The sequence below is a fragment of the Telopea speciosissima genome, chromosome 6 (assembly GCF_018873765.1).
Source record: "Telopea speciosissima isolate NSW1024214 ecotype Mountain lineage chromosome 6, Tspe_v1, whole genome shotgun sequence".
Classification (NCBI taxonomy): Eukaryota; Viridiplantae; Streptophyta; class Magnoliopsida; order Proteales; family Proteaceae; genus Telopea; species Telopea speciosissima.
Window position 1 is genome coordinate 66,911,103 of NC_057921.1, and position 19,933 is coordinate 66,931,035.

At 39.0% G+C, this 19,933-nt stretch overlaps 1 protein-coding gene across 2 annotated transcripts; it reads right to left on the minus strand.

The window, feature by feature from the left end:
- Nucleotides 1-652: 652 nt before the first annotated feature.
- LOC122664465 (protein NLP7-like) lies at nt 653-16,084 on the minus strand. Of its 2 annotated transcripts, none has more exons than XM_043860289.1 (5): nt 15,781-16,084; nt 13,940-14,496; nt 4,146-4,190; nt 3,109-4,048; nt 653-1,950 (listed from the first exon to the last, which is right to left on the minus strand). In XM_043860289.1, exons 1-5 carry the CDS (start codon nt 16,064-16,066, stop codon nt 797-799), a joined length of 2,982 nt encoding a protein of 993 aa, XP_043716224.1. In that variant the 5' UTR covers nt 16,067-16,084; the 3' UTR covers nt 653-796. The 2 variants fall into 2 exon arrangements, with proteins under 2 accessions (XP_043716224.1, XP_043716223.1); XM_043860288.1 differs by having other exon boundaries at nt 15,742-16,084.
- Between the last annotated feature and the right edge of the window lie 3,849 nt (nt 16,085-19,933).

Consider the following 19,933-nt stretch of genomic DNA (forward strand, 5'->3'; position numbering starts at 1 on the left):
AGGGGAACTTCCTTGCTATTTGTTTTTGGACTTTCTTTATTCATGTCTCTTTCTTGAGTTGTAGTTGAGTACTAATTTGGATTTTAGACACTTAGGCCAATGGGTTTTGAGCACATGTTTAATTTGCAAGATTCCCCAACAATGTCTCTCCCTTAGGGATTGTTTGGTTGTCAATGGAGAAACTACTATTGGTTTTTTATTTATGAATTAAGAGGGATGTTAGTTCCGTGGTCAGCTTGAAATGGAGGATAAGGTAGTCAATGAGATAAAAGAGGCACTTATTCTTGCTACAGAATGAACAATGGTTCCATTCTAATCATTCAAGATGGATCTGATGAAAACCAATGATCGATTTAAAACCCTCTCTATGATCTGATAAAAACCATTTGTCTGAAGCATGTCATTTATAATTAAGCTACAAAAACATTCAGATTTCAATTGGCTTGATTATTCAAGTTAAAGACTCGTCTGGAGTTTGTACTACACATAATTGGAACTGTGGCTTGTATCTCTTGTAAAGGATTCAAGTTTTAAAATCTGGATCTCATAAAATAAGCCAAGAACTGGACTGTCCACTGGGTCCTCCCCGGCAGAACAACCCCCTACTTGGTGCCTTCATGCAGGACTTCAAGATTTTAGTATCTGGGCAAGAAGCGCAAAAGATGAGAGCTGAATTTTTCTATTCCAAACAGGGAAAATTGGTTACAATTGGCAGAGTGTCACTATCAAATTAATTTACTATTTCAACCTACTTGGTACCTTTAATTTACAAGTCTCTGCTACAAGCCTACACACTTTACAATGTGTTTCCTCCTAAATCACCAGAGCTCTCAGACATCGCAACTATGTCATACACGAACAGTCTGATCACACGTCCACCAGACAATCTTGAGACATCCATACACTCATGCCAGTCTGCATCGCAAGCCAGCAAAACCCACTCATGGTCGTCATCTAGATACTTGATATCAAATGAACCCACCTCCAACTTCAGCCGCTTTGCCACTTCCTCTTTCAACTTGACCATACCAGAAGTCAGAGAGAGCCGAAACCTAATAATATCTTCTCTGTAAGTTGCCTTGATGGTAATTGTTCCAATTTCTAGGTTTGCTGCAACATGTGGCATCTTGTGAGAGAAAGGAGTCATAGTCTGCCATGAGGCTTCATCAGAACGTTTGATACAACTAGTATCTGCGACCTGCTCATCCAGACAAAACTCTGCTGTTGAACCACAGAAGTATCTCAAGTCTTTGGACCTTCTTGCATCCTCTATTACCATTCCACCTAATGGTGCTTGCTGTTGTGTACTGATAGTAGCATCAGGGACAGAGTAGGCAGCAGGTGGAATTGTGTGTGTCAGTTGACATGCCCAAGCTGATGATATTCCGATATTGACACCTTCTTGGATGGAAGAAACAAATGGTCCATTAAACTGTGCAGTTCCATTGACAGGGCTACCTTGGCATGAACCATGAGAATTATGGGTGTCCTCGCTCTCCGCTACTGATCCACTTATTGTTTTAGAGACATTGGACTCAGTGGGACTCGAACAATACTCTGTGACAACCCCATTTTGCTTATGAATGAGCTCCTGACGAGCCAACATTCCATTCCCGTCAATTATTTGATCCCTAATGTCACCATGCCCATCGCTTTCTGGTGTAATGTAGGCCGGTAATGTAGTGTCCCTTCCCCCCTGATCAGAAGGCTTAGAACCTGGCAACAGTTGATTGGGTCCATTAAAGTTGGCAGGCCAAGAAATGGAACCAACTGCAACAGGAATTGGACTTGCCACGAGAGAAGTCATACTGAATGCTCCTTCAGCACCTTGGACAGATTCAATGACATGTTTCAGCTTGTTTAGAGAACGATTAACCTTGTTAATCTTGCGAGAAGGCCAACGGGAAATTCCATGCTGCCTACAGATTCGTTTCATGGTAGTAGGGCAAACTGTAAAACCAAGAACCAAGTCAAGATAATAGCATGTCAATCACCGACACCAATCAAACTTTTATATAAGAATTTAAGCCGTTGACATGAAAGAGGGGAGGGGGAGGAACATGTGAGCAAGATTACAAAGCAGCAGCACTATAAGCATAGTTTATAGTCAAGATTCATCTCTATCCCCCAGATCAGGAGTTGGTCTGAACTCCCCCAGTGCTTTTCCATTGTCAATCCCAAGCCAATATAAAAGAGGCAGATGCATCACAGTAGCAGTCGGAATTCAAAACCTCTAGTCAGACCTATAGATCCTAAAAACCCATTATTAGTGGTATGGTGCAAGTCAAAAACTTAGAAGACTTTAAAGGACAAGGGGAAGCCAAAAAACCTGCAACTAAGCAGTGAGAAAGCTTGGTGAATTGAGTTGACTGTATCACCAGGAGTTGGTCCCCAACCCAAATGAAGGTCTCTCGCAACTAAGCTTGAGAGTTTCCCAAGGTTGGGACCCAACTCCTGATGTTCAATGGGAAACAAGTTCTGTGAGGCATTGAGGGACTTCTAAGACAGTTTGGGGCTGCTGACTTGGCCAGTTCAGCCCCTATTTGAAGATGACTCAGTTATAGAATAGTTCAGGGGCTCTCCTGCTCATTTGATTAGGAACGCTGAATCAATATACCATTTACGTAGTTATCAATAACAGCAATAATCTAAGCAGATGAACAGGCCAAATCAGGGGGAATAGAAAGGGTAGCAATTCAGCCGACCTGAATCCAGACTGATAAATACTTAGGTTTGGCCTGTTAGCTAGATCATTAAACAAGTTGAGCTAGGGCATGGGTGCCAGACCCAACGGACTAGTGTTTCACATTTGGTTCCAGCCATAGCCCAACCCACCCAATTTGAGGTGGTTTATGCATGTCCAACGCAGGCCACTAAATGCCTAGCCCCTATCTACCTAAAAATAGGTGGGTTCAGAGTGGATGGACAGCCCAAGGCACCCTAGCTCAACTTGCCCAAGTGCCACCCCTAGTTGGGGATTTGATGTATTGTGGGGCATATCCAATTACCTAGATAGGGTAAAGCAAATCTCGTCACCTATCTGATGAATGCGGTCCCGATCCATTCTTTATTTAATGGAGAGTTATTTGTAAATAGAATGTAACTCACCACCAAGACTCTTTGCAGCATCTTTAAGACTCCCAGCAAAATATTGTTGGAGGACCTCTAAACTGATTGATTTCTCCGTCTTCCCACGTCTTCTCTCCAATGTTCTCTTCGTGACTTTATTGTCAGAGAAAGCAACAGCAGTGTGGCTTTCATCAGTAATAACCAGACTCTCTCTATCCTTCAGAGCATAATTGTCTAATACACACTGTTCTAATGGATTTGACTGCACCACCTCCACCATATTCTGTGAGCCATTGTGCCCCATAGGCGATTTAGTGCTAGGGGATACTTGAATACATTCAATTTTGGAGTTGAGTTTCTCGTCCGGAGACTTTTCAATAATTTCAACAGATCTGTACTCCTCTTCCAGTTCTTTTCCAGAAGCAGTCCTCAAACTCCGGAAATGCAGCTTCATTGTTTCCAAGAGGGAATCTAATAAAGCTTCTTGCTCTTTACAGTCTGTGATGCTAGGTGGCAGAAAGAACTCTAGAACATAATAGTCACTACCTGTGTCAGTACTCATTAAGCAAATGGCAAAGCAGCTAGTTAAGCCAAACATGCGTGCATAGTGTACCATGGGGTATTCAGTTTTTCCAAATCGAGTGATATCCCTGGAGAAACATGACCTAAGAGATGAAAATGCCCTCCCTGCCACTCCCTGCCCCTTTTGTAAGTGATGCTCAGCACAAGCATCGCGAAAACCCCACATGCGTGCATCTACAACATAGAATGCTACATCAGTTGTGGACATGCAGACTTGTCCCATGCAGCTTCCATCAAAGCTTGTACAGCTTCTCTTCACACCACCACCATTGGCCAGAACACTGCGATGCCTGCATGGAACCCATGTCTGAGCCAAAGGAAATTTGTGGGTTTCACACACAACAGTTAATATCTCTAATATTTCAGCCAGGGCCTTTTGGCGACCTTCATTGCAAATCTGTTTCAACAACATAGCCAAATGCAAATGATGAGTGATAGAAAGGGGGAGTGGCAGGATGATAAATCGGATATTAAGGACACAGAGTGTAAGTCACCTGGCTTGGATGATCCAGTACGTCAGAACTTTTCAGATTTACTGCCTGCAGGGAAACTGAAATTATGTTACTAATAAAAATATGAAAGATGTAAAGAAAATTGAAACCAAAGAGCACAGCCACAAGAGGATAGAAAAATACAGAAAGTATTTAGTAATTGTTTTAGTAGCGAGACAATGTACGCTTTAATTATTTTTTTATTTCTTTTGAAAAATGATTATTTGGTAGGAGGATAACATCCCAATTCAAGGCCACTACCCAGAAGGCTAAAATCCTTTCACAACTCCACTACTCCAGAGATCAGAAACAGACAATTTTTGTCAGGATCAATGTTTCCAACTTTACTTCAATATTTCCTATGATCTGTGGACATGGGTCAAGTGCCACATGCTGAAAAAGACAGAATGGATTTATTTGACTGAGGAATGACATCCTTTGCTGTAATTCACATATATATTTGACTGATCGTAATGGGTGTCTAATTAAAAAATAATAATTATAAACCCTAAGATTTGTAACCCTAAGATATTGAACTGGTAAAAATATAAAACACCAAAAGGAAACAGGGATAAATGATAAATGATTTGCCAAAACAGAGGGACATACGTGCAAAAGTGCTATATATGAAAATTTAAATCTTTCACTGTGTTAGATGAAAAGCCTGAAAGTTAACAGTTGCTATGATTCAGACTTTATGAGAGATGCAGAATATTAAGAGGTTACACTCAGGGATTTAAGCATAGTTATCAAGGCGTCACCAAGGCGTCCAGGCTCCTTGGACACCTAGGCGGGTGCCTTGCCACCTTGCTGGTGTCACCTTGATTTTAGACACTCTCCAACACCATGGTCGCCTTCCCGCCTTGATAACTATGGATTTAAGTATCCATAGGTATTGTATCGTATCGGCTGATACATATAGGTATCGGTGGGATCGATACGATACTTACCAATACGATAAGAGTTTTTCAAAAAGGTTTGTATCGACTGATACAGGACTGATACGGTCTGATATGGGGCCAATACAGTCTGATACGATTAGATACAGATAAGATACGCCTGCTTTAAAGCTGCAAAACAGAAACTTTGAGTGAAATATGAAACTGAATTCCTTGAAATGAAAGGATTTGAACAAAAAAAAACAAATTCTTTATAGACTCAAATTGAGTATTTAAGGAATGTCATGCAGGCGAGTTGCAGCCTGCAATCCGAACTGAGGATGATTTTTTTTTTTTCTCACTGTCGTGGGATGTAAGGCCCCAGTGGAATCAAAGGCCTACAGACAACAGGGGACAAGGATCACTTCTGGATTTAATCCTTTTACTAGTTAATCCAGGTAAAGCACCCAGACGGCATATTTTTTTGAAACGAGGTCCTTGGAAAGCCTTGGAAACTTGTTTTTCTCTTCGATTTGAGTTGGAGGAAATCATCTGACATTTTAAAAAAAAATTGACTCTCAACCATTTTAACGAGTTTTGGGGACTTAAAATGTTCAAATCACAGATCGGAACTTTTTATTATTATTATAATTATTTTATTTTTTTTGGGGGGGGGGGGGACATCACTAGCTAGGTAAAAACAACTCAAATCCGCGCATCGAGCTGATATATATTTACATATTGCATAATAAGGCGTTTTATGCTTCAAAATTGTATTTTATATGTATCATAAGCACATCCCATACATTTCTTGACCACTTCCATGCATATCTTGCATCTCACCGATACTATACGTCTCTTAATCACCCCTCCAATATTATACCTGATACAGATACCGATAGTTAAATCCTTGGTTACACAGTTACACTGATTAAGCAGATCACTTACCCTCCCATTTTTTTTCCCTTCGTTGTTTAAACTTCTTCTTTCCTTATTCTTTTTTTTTTCCACTGAACCAGCAACTGTTTCCCTTCTCCATGAGTTCCCATTGAGGTTCCCGTACTGCAGTAACTTTGATTCCATAACACTACAAGAGATGCAGGGTATTAAGAGGTTACACTGATTAAGCAGATCACTTACCCTCGTATGTTTTTTACCCTAGTTGTATAAACCTTTCCTTTCCTTAGAATTTCCTTTTTCCACTGAACCAGCAACTGGATCCTCCCCCACCCCCCAAAGGGTGATGCAGAGGCATGTCCTGTTGTGTGCCCTCAAGTTCCAAACACCATCTTCACACAAGGATCCCCCAATAAGGTGGCTCTTTTTTAAGACATCATAAGCATTTTTCTCCAACTGTACATTGAATAATGTCATTGAAGAGGACAACTCCAAGAACATGAAAGTCTTAAAGCAGGAAATTTCAAGACTATCAAGATTAAGTTCACAATGACCATCCAGTAGATGCTCCAGAAGATAGCACATTGGATGCAAGAAACAGCTACAATTTAAGAAACCATCCTTACAGGGGAAATGGTATCTTATCAGAGAGACTGAAAACTAGTTATCCCCAAAATTAGATACTGAAGAGCCAACTAGGTTTCTCAGTTTACCCACCAAGAAGGTTGTTGCTTAACCATCTAGTGTGACCAGGAATACATCAAATCCAATATCAGTAAAAACCATACCATGAAGGATCTAACACTTGTGTACTTGTGAATGAACTCAAAACAAACAAAGCTAGCATCACTAAATAAAAGCAATTACATTACATCCGTAACTAAATCATTTTAATTGGAGGTTCTCAGATATGTTTTGAGCAGTAACCTTATGTTAGCAACATATCTAAGTATCTCCAATTAAAATGATTTAATCTTACGCTAGCAACAAAATTGTAGTTTGGCATAATAAACAAAAAGGAAACATAATCTATTCAATAGGGCTCTGATACGTGCACAAGAGAGGGAGGAGAGAAAATAGAGGGGGAAAAAGATAAAATAAAGGGGAAGATAGAAAGGTAGGAGAGAAAATAGGGATTTTGGCTTTATCGACGAAGCCTTGCATCTTGGCTTGGGTGAGGAAGCCTTACCTCATCTCTTTTAGAGATAATTTAGGGATTCAAAAGTCTACTTTTCTTCTTTATAGTGCAATATAGCATACAATATTAACTACATAACCACCCACTTGATCACATCCTACAGTATCTCCACTTCCACTAATTTCTCCTATTACATTACTACTAACTCCCTCTCCCATAAAACTACCTACAATGGATTACATATTGCATACAACTTCTTAATCTACCTATACCAATCCATACAACTACTACATACATATGTCAACCTATGCATGCAAAGTTATGCACGTAACATTCCACCCTTCTTAAAATTGCCCTTGTCCCCAAGGGAGATAAGGAACAATTAAAAATTAAAATAATCCCAACCGGATCCCAGATCTTGGTGGAGTTTTCTTCATCATTGAACTTAGGGAAGTCCAACCGCACAAACTTGGGCAAGAACCTGACAAAATCAGACAGCTTGGGATGATAGCCCTCGGCAAGCAATATATTTGAACAGTTAAATCATTGTGTTAACAAGGGAATTCACCTTATCATGCAAATACTCCAAGCTTTTTGCTGCAATGTAATTGGATCCTCCATTCCTGGGGAGTTCCTTCTTTACATCCAAAGGGGATTACCTTCAACTTGTCATTGTGGCCATTGAAGCGGAGAACATCAAACCTTGGGGTGAATGATTGTTGTGATTCGTTCTGCCGGATCCTCTTAATGCTCCCAGATCGTACATCATGGATTGGGAGTGTAGCCATGGACTTCTTCGCTTCTTCTTAATTGGTTTGCGCAGAACGAGAACTAATCTACTCAAACAACTTGTTGATCATCTCCATGATCTGCTGCTGTCTAATAATGATCTAGTGTTGCTTAATGATGAGAGAGCCCACATAATTTCTAGCTTTTCCACTCGGCGATCCATGTCTGGCTCTGATACCAAATGATATGTGCACAATAGAGGGAGGAGAAAAAATAGAGCTAAAAAAAATAAAATAAAGGGGAAGATAGAAAGGTAGGAGATAAAATAGGGAGTTTTGGCTTTATTGACGAAGCCTTGCGTCCTGGCTTGGGTGAGGAAGCTTTACCTCATCTCTTTTAGAGATAATTTAAGGATTCAATAGTCTACTTTTCTTCTACATAATGCAATATATATAGCGTACAATATTAACTACATAACCACCCACTTGATCACGTCCTATAATATCTTCACTTCCACCAATTTCTCCTATTTTATTACTACTAACTCCCTCTCCCATAAAGCTACCTACAACGGATTACAGAGTGCGTACAGCTTCTTAATCTACCTATATCAATCCATACAACTACTACATACATATGCCAACCCATGTTCATATCTGGACTGCGTACCTTTTCATGTTTGATCTCAACAGAACAAGCACCCAGCTAAAAATTAAACAATCAGCATTTTCATCCAATAAAGATTTGGATTTGATCCTCTCATAACTATTGCACGGATATAAGTCATCCAAAATTAATATTAATCAATGGATTGGTGAGTTACAAAACTCTCCTTGCACGGATATGACTCATCTCGACAATGATCATGGTAATGTCTCTATCCTGTGTCCCATTTCCAGTATTACATCTCTAACTCAACCTGTTTTAATCTGCGCGGGGCACTTGAACAGACGGTTAAACAGAGCAGGATGGGCTGTTGGGCTTTTGTACAACAGGATTTTTGTTTTTGTAGAACTTAAAAATATCTTTCCTTGTAAATATTTAGAGGCAGAAGCAAGGGGGCTTCCGAAAGGAGTACATGGGGTTTTACTCCTTGGATGGACTAACGTGCAGGTTTGGAATGCATCCAAGGAGTTGCAGGACATGATCATAGATCCTCTGCCACCACATGATCTGGTGGAACTCTTTTTATATTTTGGATCATTTAAAATCTCTCGCTTGTACATTTTCATTTTGAAATTTTGGGGACAATGGGATTATTTCTTTGTATGATCAACTTTCTATCAAAGCAAGCAATCTCCGAAAGGGTGCGAGGACTGATATTTCTGTAACCGACATATTATCTATTTAATGACACTTATCTTTTTCTATCAAAAAAAAAAAAAAGATTTTGGATTAACTGATTGATGCATCCCTCTCTGCGAATATGAAACCAGCACCATCTAAACTCCATGATTGGTTGAGATATACATGTAGTGCATATTCCTCATTGCTGAAATAGTGGTGATTCAGTTTTATTTTTTTAATTTAATGAATACAACAACATAGCCTTATCCCAACTAAATGAGGTCGGCCACACGGATCCTAGCTCTCCAAACAGCTCTATTCAATTCATACATGATACGAGGCCTAAGCTAAGCATGTCTTTCCTCACCACTTCACCCATGGTAATTTTAGGCTTGCCCCTGGCTCTTTTGGTTCCCTCAATCTGAATCAAATCACTCCTTCGTACTGGGGCATCCGAATACCTCCATTGAACATGGTCATGCCACCTCAAACGACTCTCTCGAAGCTAATCCCGTATTGGAGCTACTCCCAGTCCAGCTTTAATATGGTCATTCCTAACTTTACCCTTTCTAGTTTTGCCACACATCCATCTCAACATCCTCATCTCTGCTACACTTAGTTTATTCATATGACACTTCTTAACTGCCCAACATTACGCACCATACATCATAGCCGGTCATCTGACAGTCCTATAAAACTTTACTTTGCTTTAAAGGAATACGCCGATCACACCATCCACTGGACGCACCTCTGCCCTTCATCCATCCTATTTTAATCCTCTGAGCAACATCATCATCTATGTTACCTTCTTTATTTACGATAGAGCCCAGATATCTAAAATAATTACTTTGTGGAATTTCTCTCTCATTGATTTTCACCCCCTCATTATTCGTCCTAGTGTAGCTAAAGTTGCACACCATATATTCCGTCTTAGTTCTACTTATCTTAAAACCTTTTTATTCCAATGTTGATCTCCATAGCTCCAACTTGGCATGATTTCCTGCTTTTGTCTCATCCATCAAAACAATATCATCTACAAAAAGCATACACCATGGAACCTCATCTTTATGTCTATGGTTAAGTCATTGATGATAAGCGCAAACAAATGCAGGCTTAAGGCTGATCCTTGATGTAACCCAATTGTAATTGAAAATTCACTACCTTGACCCCCCACAGTTCTTATGCTAGTCACAAGACTATCATTCATATCTTTAATTATGTCCTCATATTTACATGACACCCTTCTCTTCTCCAGTATAATTCCAGATTAACTCTCTTGAGACTTTGTCGTAGGCTTTTTTTAGGTCAATAAAGACCATATGGAGATCCCTCTTTCCCTCTTAATATATTTCCAAGAGTCTCCTAAGTATGAAAATAGCTTCCATCGTGTATCTTCTTGGTATAAAACCAAATTGGTTCTCCGAAATAGTAGTTTGAGGTTTCCTTTCTCAAGTGGATTTCATTGACCCTCTCCCATAACTTCATCATATAACTCATTAGTTTTATGCCTCTATAATTATTGCAGCTCTAAATATCACCTTCATTTTTGTAGATTAAAACCACAATGCTTCTCCGCTATTCATCTAGCATTTTCTCTGTGGTCATAATCGTCTTAAACAGCTTGGTTAGCCAAGATAAACCACACAATCCTACGCTCTTCCACGCTTCTATAAGTACCTCGTTTGAGCCTGGCGCCTTGCCTACTTTCATCTTTCTTAAAGCTTCTTTTACTTTAGGCACCCTAATTTTGCGTATATATCTACACCATGTGGTGTCAAGGTGAATAATGCAGCCTTCCAAAGCCCTATTACTCGAGAAGTCTTTATTAAGTACGCCGTAGATATACTTTGACCACCTCTCTTTAATGTCCTCATCCCTTATTAGTACTCCATTATCCTCACTTTTAATACATCTAACATGGTCGAAGTCTCTAGTCTTTTTTTCCCCACTATCATCTTAGCTTCGTTGCTGGTGAATTTATTTCTTTTTAGATCTTCCACCTCTTTAGTCATTTGCCATGTCTTAAAGCTAGTTTTCTTAGTCTTAATGGCTGCTTAGACCTTATCATCCCACCACCACCATGATGTATACCTTTTGATTCCCCTAGGACCTCTTTAGCAACCTTCTTAATATAAGTCGTCATCTCGTCCCACATCGTATTAGTGTCTCCCTCAAAGTCCCAGTTTCCTTGTTTGACCACTTTATCACTAAATGAACTCAAGGAATCTCCTTTTGATCTCCACCACCAAATCTTAGGGCAAATAAGTTCCCCCCCCCCTTCTTACGCTTCTGCGTAATGAGGTACATATCCAAGACCACCAATCTATGTTGAGTGGTTAGGCACTCCCCAAGTCTAACATTAGAGTCCTTACTCCTTACAAAACAATTTGTTGGACCTTTTTGTTAGGAAGACATCTATTTGGCTGATATGCTGCCGCACTTTTGTAAGTAACTAGATCTGCCTCTCTTTTCAAAGAAAGTATTCACAATGGATAAATCATAAGCTACTGCAAAGTCTAGAACTGAGACCCCCTCCTCATTCCTTTCTCCAAATATATCGCCTCCATGTACACCTTCATAGTCTCTACAATCTCTTCCAACATGTTCATTCAGATCACACCCTACAGTAATATTTTCTCCCTGACTAAAACCTTGTACTAATCCATCCATGTGTTTTCAAAATTGTAACTTACTACTTTCATCCAATCCTACTTGGGGTGCATGAGCACTAATTATATTGACAACCAACACAAGCTTGATGGATATAATCCTATCTCCAATTCTTTTAACATCCACCACATCATTCGTTAGATCTTTGTCCACTACAATACCCACTCCACTTCTATTTCTTTGATCTCCCGTATGCCAAAGTTTAAAGTGATCCAATACCTTGTTTTTTTTACCCTTCCATCTAGTCTCTTGGATACAGACAATGTTAATCCTTCTTCTCCTCATAACATAATAAACTCTAGACTCTTACCCGTTGAGTATCCAATGTTCCAAGATGCCAATCTAATCCTATGCTTTTGGACTATATTTTTAATTAACAGTTGTCCACTGTATGAGAGCCATTGGCTACTTGTCACCGCATCCGGACAACGACGTTGATGCAGCTCCAAGTAGGAAGAAGAAGAAGTCCTGAACTTAGGGCTTAAGTAGGGAGCCATAGGTTAGGTTTATTTTGCTTGCATTTTCCATACTTAGTTTTTTTTTTTTTTTTTAAATTGAACCGGTTTATATTGGTTGCATCCAATTGGTTCAATTGGTCTAATTTAAGTGAAGTGTTCCCATTGACTAGTATGGAATCTTCTTTTAAATCAGTAGTATTAAGTTAAAATCTTTTAATTTAAGTTGATAGGGGTAACTAAGTCTTTTCAAGGTTTTAAATTAGTAACTTTGTTTTAATTAGGTTCCTTCCACGATTTTAAGTGAGGAGGTAGTTAGATTGTATTAGGAATTGGCCTAAGGCCTTATTATAAATAAATAAAATCGTGGAGGCTCCCCCAAAATTGAATTTTTGAAAAGAAAAGACTGTTTGCTGGCTGCCGATTGCTGTTGCTGCTGCTCCTGCTCCTTGGAGTGTTGCCTTGTGGATCTATCAAGGAAGAAGGACAGGTGGATCTCCTGTGACTCCTTACGCCATGACGGTTGGGAGGTTCTCTCTTTGAAGGTGGCTCTATCCTTCATTGTTCAAGCTACTGCCAGTGGAATCCTGTGGTAAGTTTGAATTTAAATTCTGTTTTCCATTCCTTCTCCTTCCCCATCCGATCCCCCTTTAATTTCTGTTTTAATCAGCTAAACCCTAATTCTCTTCGTTCCCCATAAAACCCACAACCCTAAAATCAATCTACATTCTGTTCAGCCCAACTTAACCAGCAGAATCCTCCCACAATCTGATCGAACCAGCCTCCTACTGCTAGCTACACTCGACCCAAAACCCAACTTCAAACTCCCATCCAAAACCCTAAGTTTTACCCTAGAACCTGAAACCCAACACCCAAACCCTAACCCTAATTCTGCAGGAATTTTAAACTCATCCAAATCCCAATATTTTTATAACAGAATAATCCCCTAGACCTGCTGATCATTACCATATATCACATTCACCCCTAACCCTAGCCTAAACCCTAGATTTGACCTAAAACTGCAATTCTGTCCAACTGAAACTGCAAAACCAACAGCCCCTTAGTTCCTTGTTATTGGTCCTGGTTTAATAGGCTTCTAGTAGGGCTTTACCCTATCTAGAACTACATTAGATGTGGTGCGTCACTTACAAGGGATGCCCTAGTAAAAGATCGATGGGACATGAAACTAAAAAAAGTACTCAAGAAATAGGATTCATGCAAAAGGTGATTGGCTGAGTATATTAAGGTGCCAGCTACCTACTTGATGCACCAAAAATATGTATAAATATATATAAAATAAAAATAGTGAAAGGAGCACATAATGCAATAAACAAACAATATCAGCACTTGAAATAGAGCACATAACATGATGCATATTCACGATAATGCAGTATAGAGGAATAAAAATCTCAAGATTCCATACACATAACTCAAGATAAAATAGTGAAACTGATTCTTTGTCTATTAAAAACAGCACTCTTGAGGCTTAGGATCCATGCCTAGAGGCTTATGCGTCATTTTGTAGAATTCCTCACCATGAATCTTTAGCATTTGAGACATGATATCAGGCACATCATCCATCATGACAAGAAATTAATCGAAAAACTTGAATTATAAGTTACATGAAGAGAAACCTTAATCTTCCAAAACAATACTAGTAAGAAATGAAGAATGACAAGTCTTTTTTTTTTTTTTTTTACAACAAAGAAAACATACAGAATAACGAATGAGAAAAGCACCAACCTCAAGAGCTTTGCAGATTTTATCAACCTCAGGAGCATAGTTAATCTTCTGTGATGTCATTATAAGCTCAAGCACACCTACACATAATTTTCCAGAAGGTTCAAAGATTGGCAAAGCCAAGGATCCTTTGATGTTGTTGTGCAAAGCATGTTTTCGTCTTGGATACTCTTTGCTGCTGTAATACTGCACATTTGGGGTCCATTCTGGCAACTTCTGCCAGAAAACACGGCCAGGTAGCCCCAGATTCTCATCATTCCTCCCATCCACGGAAAACATATACGTCAGAGAGACTGTTCTGTACTGAAGAAGACCATTGTTGTGTGGATCAATAACAAAAGGTTGCCCGGAAGTTGTCAGTACATACTGGTTCCCATGCTTTACAGGTGCCCAAACCTGAGCAAGAACATGTTTATCTGTTGATTCTTTGATGTACCGAAGTGCTTGCATCATCCTCTCTTTGATTAGGCATTCTCGTGGCACCAAATCACGAGGTCCTGGAACGTGACTTCTTTTATCTTCATCAGTCACAGGATTACCAGTACCAGGATCAGGATTACCTGGATATTGTGAATTTCTGTCAATGCAAATAAATAAACTACAGAAAGTTGAAACTAAGCAATGGTACAAAGTTATATAATAAAAGCAAACAAAAGCAACGATGAGAAAAAAAAAAAGATGGAAAGAAACAAATAATAAGCATAAATTGTTTTCTACCCCCACCCCCACCCCCAAAAAAAAAGAATGAAAAAACAGACGTACTAATAAATAAAGAAGGAATTACATACAGATAGCGGTGTCATGAAAATTCCTACTTAAAGGAATGCACACTAAAGTGTTTTTGAGGAGCAAATGAAGTCCTAATTATTCTAATTTCAAACTCTGCATGCAAAAGAGAACTACATTTAGAAACATGATACAACAAGCGGGAGAAAAACCAAGGTGAAGAATAAAACAGATAATGATATTCCAGTTTAAAAATCTGAAAACTAAGAGAGTTATCATTCAAAAAATAAATTTTGATGTCATAATTGGGTGGGAGCATATGGAATTTGAATTCTAGATAAACAGATTCCAAGCTAACAAAAAGGATAGGATCCTCCAAAGTCCTAAAATCAAAGATTATGCACAGTGTAAACGAGCTTTTCATCCCCCCCCCCCCCCTTTTTCTAAATTCTATGAAGGGGGAGCAAGTACTAACTACAATTGATGGTCTAGTGGGACATACCATGATACCAAGAGAATTTTAAACTAAACAGGAAAATACAGATTCCAGAATTCTAGACAAACAGCTTCCTAGCTAACAAATAGGATAGGATCCGCCAAAGTCCTAAAATCTAAGATTATGCACAGTGTAAACGAGCTTTTCATCCCCTCCCCCCCCCCCCCCCTTTCTAAATTCTATGAAGGAGGAGCAAGTACTAACTACAATTGATGGTCTAGTGGGACATACCATGATAACAATAGAGTTTTAAACTAAACAGGAAAATACAGATTCCAGAATTCTAGACAAACAGCTTCCTAGCTAACAAATAGGATAGGATCCTCCAAAGTCCACAAATCTAAGATATGGTGGAAGTGAGAAATTTCAAACTCACAGTTCAAAACGAGCTTTTCATTATCATTTTTCCCTTTCTAAATTCTATAAAGTGGGGAGCAAGTACTACCTACAATTGAAGCTATTGCGGGACATACCAAGAGATCTTAAACCAAACAGGAAAATACACAATAAATACAGCGGATTCCAGATAAATTCAATTGAATTCAAACCGGAAAAACGAATCAGATAAATTAGACAAACTTACTTGGTAGCAATCTAGAGCAATCAGCAACCCAAAGACCACCTGCAGAAGAATCGGTGTTGCGAGCAGTTGGGTCCTCGTCAGCATCCGAGAAGGACCACAAAGGCGAAGAGTGCTGTTCGGAAGATGATAGCAGAAGAAGCGGGTTGTGAGACGATGAAGCAAATGGAAACGGTGACGCTGGATTAGCCAAGAAAGGGTTCTGGCTCTGGTCCATCATCAACATCGATGTGTCGATGTCGAGATCGAGATCGAAATCCATGATGTAATCTCTCTGTGTCGACCTCTGAGAGAAGTTCGACTTTTCTTCTCCTTCTAGTTCCAACATTTTCTTCTTCTTCCATGGAATCCACCACCTCTAGTTGTAGACTTTTTAGTGTTACTCGCTAAGATAGCTTGACGATGACTTTCTTTATTTTTTTAATAAAATTTTGCTGCTACTTTTAAGTTTTAACATGAAATCAGCAAAAATTTAAAAGTAAAAATAAAAAAGAGAGATGATCACATGATTCACTTTGTCTACGTGAATCTGAACGATCCAACGGCTGGATGTTATAAGAGATCAAAATCTGAAAATCAAGAAGTGGGGCCTGTGCTCCACTACGATCATCGTTTGAGTTGATTCCATGTATGCACTTAATCCAACGAGGCGGCGCATCAAGTGGTGATGGGTTTATTTCCAGTTGGGGATATAATTTGTATGCTTAAGCTTAGTGGTCCAGTCTATAGACCGTTGGCCACCTGGTTCCGAATGATGTGGTTGGATCGTTGGATCCATCAAGATTTCTAGATGTAATTTAATTCGACAGTCAACAATATCTTCTGGATTTTCTTTTAGATTAAGAGTTTGTATAATAGGAGGGGATTAGAGGATGGGATAGGCCCAAGGTGGTTTGAACTCCATATCCTCTGGATTTTCATATTTGATGGGCCAAAATTATTTTGTTTGAATCGAGATCGGAATATTCAATCCAAAAAACAAATTAAAAATCAAGATCCGAATCTACATGGGGACCGATTCGACCCCCCACTCCGAGTTTAAAATATTTGATCCAGACCAATCCCAATAGGTCAGGATCGGTGAGTTATCCCAAAAGGATTCTGTTCACGTAATCGATCATAATTCATACTGGGCCCCAAAATGTCCAAACCCTAGTTTAGGGATCGGCGCCTGGGTCGGCCAATCCAATCTCGAATTTTAGAACACTGATTTATCCACAAAATTTGGGCCCATTGGACCCGACATATTAGGAACAAACAAAATAATAAGCTTCTCTTCAAAATATAAAATTTCCCCAATTAATCAAAGAAAGGGGGGAGGGGGGGATTCTAGTGGATCTTTATCCCCTCAATTTGCCTATCCCTCAATTTCCTCAATTCCATCTAATAAGATGGCAGAAATGACCACCCTATTCCTGGATCTTTATCGCCCTTATTACTGGGGGCGTCCTGTGCGCATCGTGCGGCACAACACAATCCATGTGTGCACGGTGGGGCCCATTATGCACACATGGATCGTGCTATGCCGCACGATGCACACTGGATCGCCCCCAGTATTGTGGGCGATAATTTTTCCTCTATTCCCTACCCGAACACATTGCCCGATGTGGGGCCCACCTCACTCTATTAGAAGGAATTGAGGAAATTGACGGACAAGCAAATTGAGGTGATATTTTTCCAGATTCCACCTCTCTTTTAAAGCTCATAATCCCAATTTAATGCTTGTAATGGTTGATATAAGATAGCACCTAACTCTATTGTTGCTAAATGGCTGGTCTTGAACTCTTGATTCCCCCACCCCTCCTTTCTCTTGCTTAAGTTATAAGCATCTTCAATTGTAAAAGAAAAAGATGAAAATATAAATTTAACCTAATTTTTTTTTTTTGTCCGATAATGATTAATATTATTCATTGGGAAAGAGAACGCTACTTGGTTGTGCAGCGCACGCTGCCCATGTACCTTGACATAGGGGTGTACAAAATGATCATTGCACCCCCTAGATCCCCAAAAATGACCAGGGTGCAGCAGTCATTTCGCACACCCTCATGTCAAGGCGCAGGGGTGGCGTATGTGGCACAACTGGGAGTCGTTCTTTCTCGCTTGTTTATTTGTTGATAAAAATATGTTAGAGTTTTCCTCCACCCACCAACCCTTCTTTCAGCCATTAGATGGGAATATATAAAATAGAGAATGACATTTCGGATCTTTATCTAGTAGGGACAATGTAGTTATGACCCTCTGTGCGTGGGTTAAAATTTTACCAACAGTGAATGGAGACTTGTTTACCTGGAAACAAAAATGGACTCACCTAAATTTTTTTTTTAAAAAACAAGATCAAAAGGTACGGAATGGAGATTAAAATCCTCTGTAGTTTGGACTTCTTGCGGTGCCTTACAGTTTGGGCGCTCAACACGTGGACGATGCTTCATCCAACGGTGCGAGCTCCATTGACCCAATTTTTTTTTTTCTTTCTTTCTTCTCGAGCTCGACACTGATGGATGTCGCATCTTCCACGTGTCGAGCTCTTAGGCCCGAAAATCTTACATGTAAAACTTTACATGGCATATTTTATATGCTGAAAATTTTACATGGAATATTTTACATGTTGAAAATATGTAACATTTTACATGGCATATTTTACATGTTGAAAATAGGTAAAAATTTACATGTTGAAATTTTTACGTGGCATATTTTACATGTTGAATTTTTACATGGAAAATTTTATTTCGTAAATGCAAAATTTTCAACATGTAAAAGGCACTGAATGGGGATTAAAATCCTTTGTAGTTCGGGCATCTTGCGGCGCCTTGTAGTTTGGGCCTGAGAGCTCGACATGTAAAATTTTACCTTTTTCTTTTTTTTCTTTTACATGGCAAATTTTATTTTGTAAAATGTAAAATTTTACATGTTGAAACTTTTTCTTATGTTTGTTTCCATTAAAAAAAAAAAACCAAACATTGGAGCACTTTTCAACATTCAATTTTACATCTAAAAGTTTTTTGAAGTGAAAATTTTCAAATAAATATTTTCGTCGAAACAAAGGGAACCTTATTAGGGAAATCTGTCTTTCGGGTTGATTGATTGTTCTTAGATGATAGTCAACTATTAATTTACAAGAAAATCTTGTTTGTAAGCAATGTTGGTGAAAAAAAAGTACTTACTTTATTTATTTATTTATTTTTGCCTCTTTTAGTATAATAGGTCTTTATTTTTTCAGTGATGACAAATCTTGTCATTTCATATGCCTACTCAAAAAAAGTTGCAACTTTTGATAATGACAAAACGATGAGTCATTTTCAAATTATTTTATTTATTTATTATTTTTATTTTTGTGTGGGGAGTGTACCGCCCATGCCCAGACACAATGGGGGCGAAATGACTGCCCCACTCTCTGTGAAAGGTGGAAATCCCATCCCGAATATGCCTCTACGCCCCTTCTCAGTGGTCCCTATGCTCGTGCAGGGGCCATGTTCCGCCATAAAGAACGGTCTCCCATCTATTTTTTTACCCCTACATTAAGGTCTCATTACAATAGAGAAAATCAGTAGATTCACAAAGAAGTTTTATAGGAAGTCTTATAACATGGGAAAATTCTTTCTAACTTTATGGTTCAATTGCAATATCTATAATTGGGTTGATTGTGATATGCATGTAGATATACTAAATTTTTGGGGGTCAATCTATGGTGAAATATCAAGAAATATCTTTTCAATGTATCAATTGCTAAAGATTCCATTCCCAAGAGGTTTGTGTTAAGCTACATTTTCTTGGTAAAATGTGTTAAGCTACATTGAATAATGAATAAATTGACTTTGTTCAATGTAGTGGTCGTTGACGTTAAAATCTTACCATATTTTTTTGGGTAGAAATCTTACCATTTTATATATATACATATGTTTTTGGTTGAAAGAAGCTTTATTGGAAGAAAGGGCAAGTTACAGCCGAGACATCCTGGTAACATAAATTCAGGAGCCAAGGATTGGAATTTAGCCAAACTATCCTACTTGCAGAGGATAAGGCCTTCCTAACTAGGGAATCGGCAACACCGTTCCTATCCCTAGAAACATGATTAAAGGAAATAGATGTAAACTGACTCGCTAAGCATCGAATATCATGGATGAAACTGCCAATAGATAGAGGGGCAGGATCATCACCGTTGATATAAGAGATCAGGGCGGCGCAATCAGATTCCACC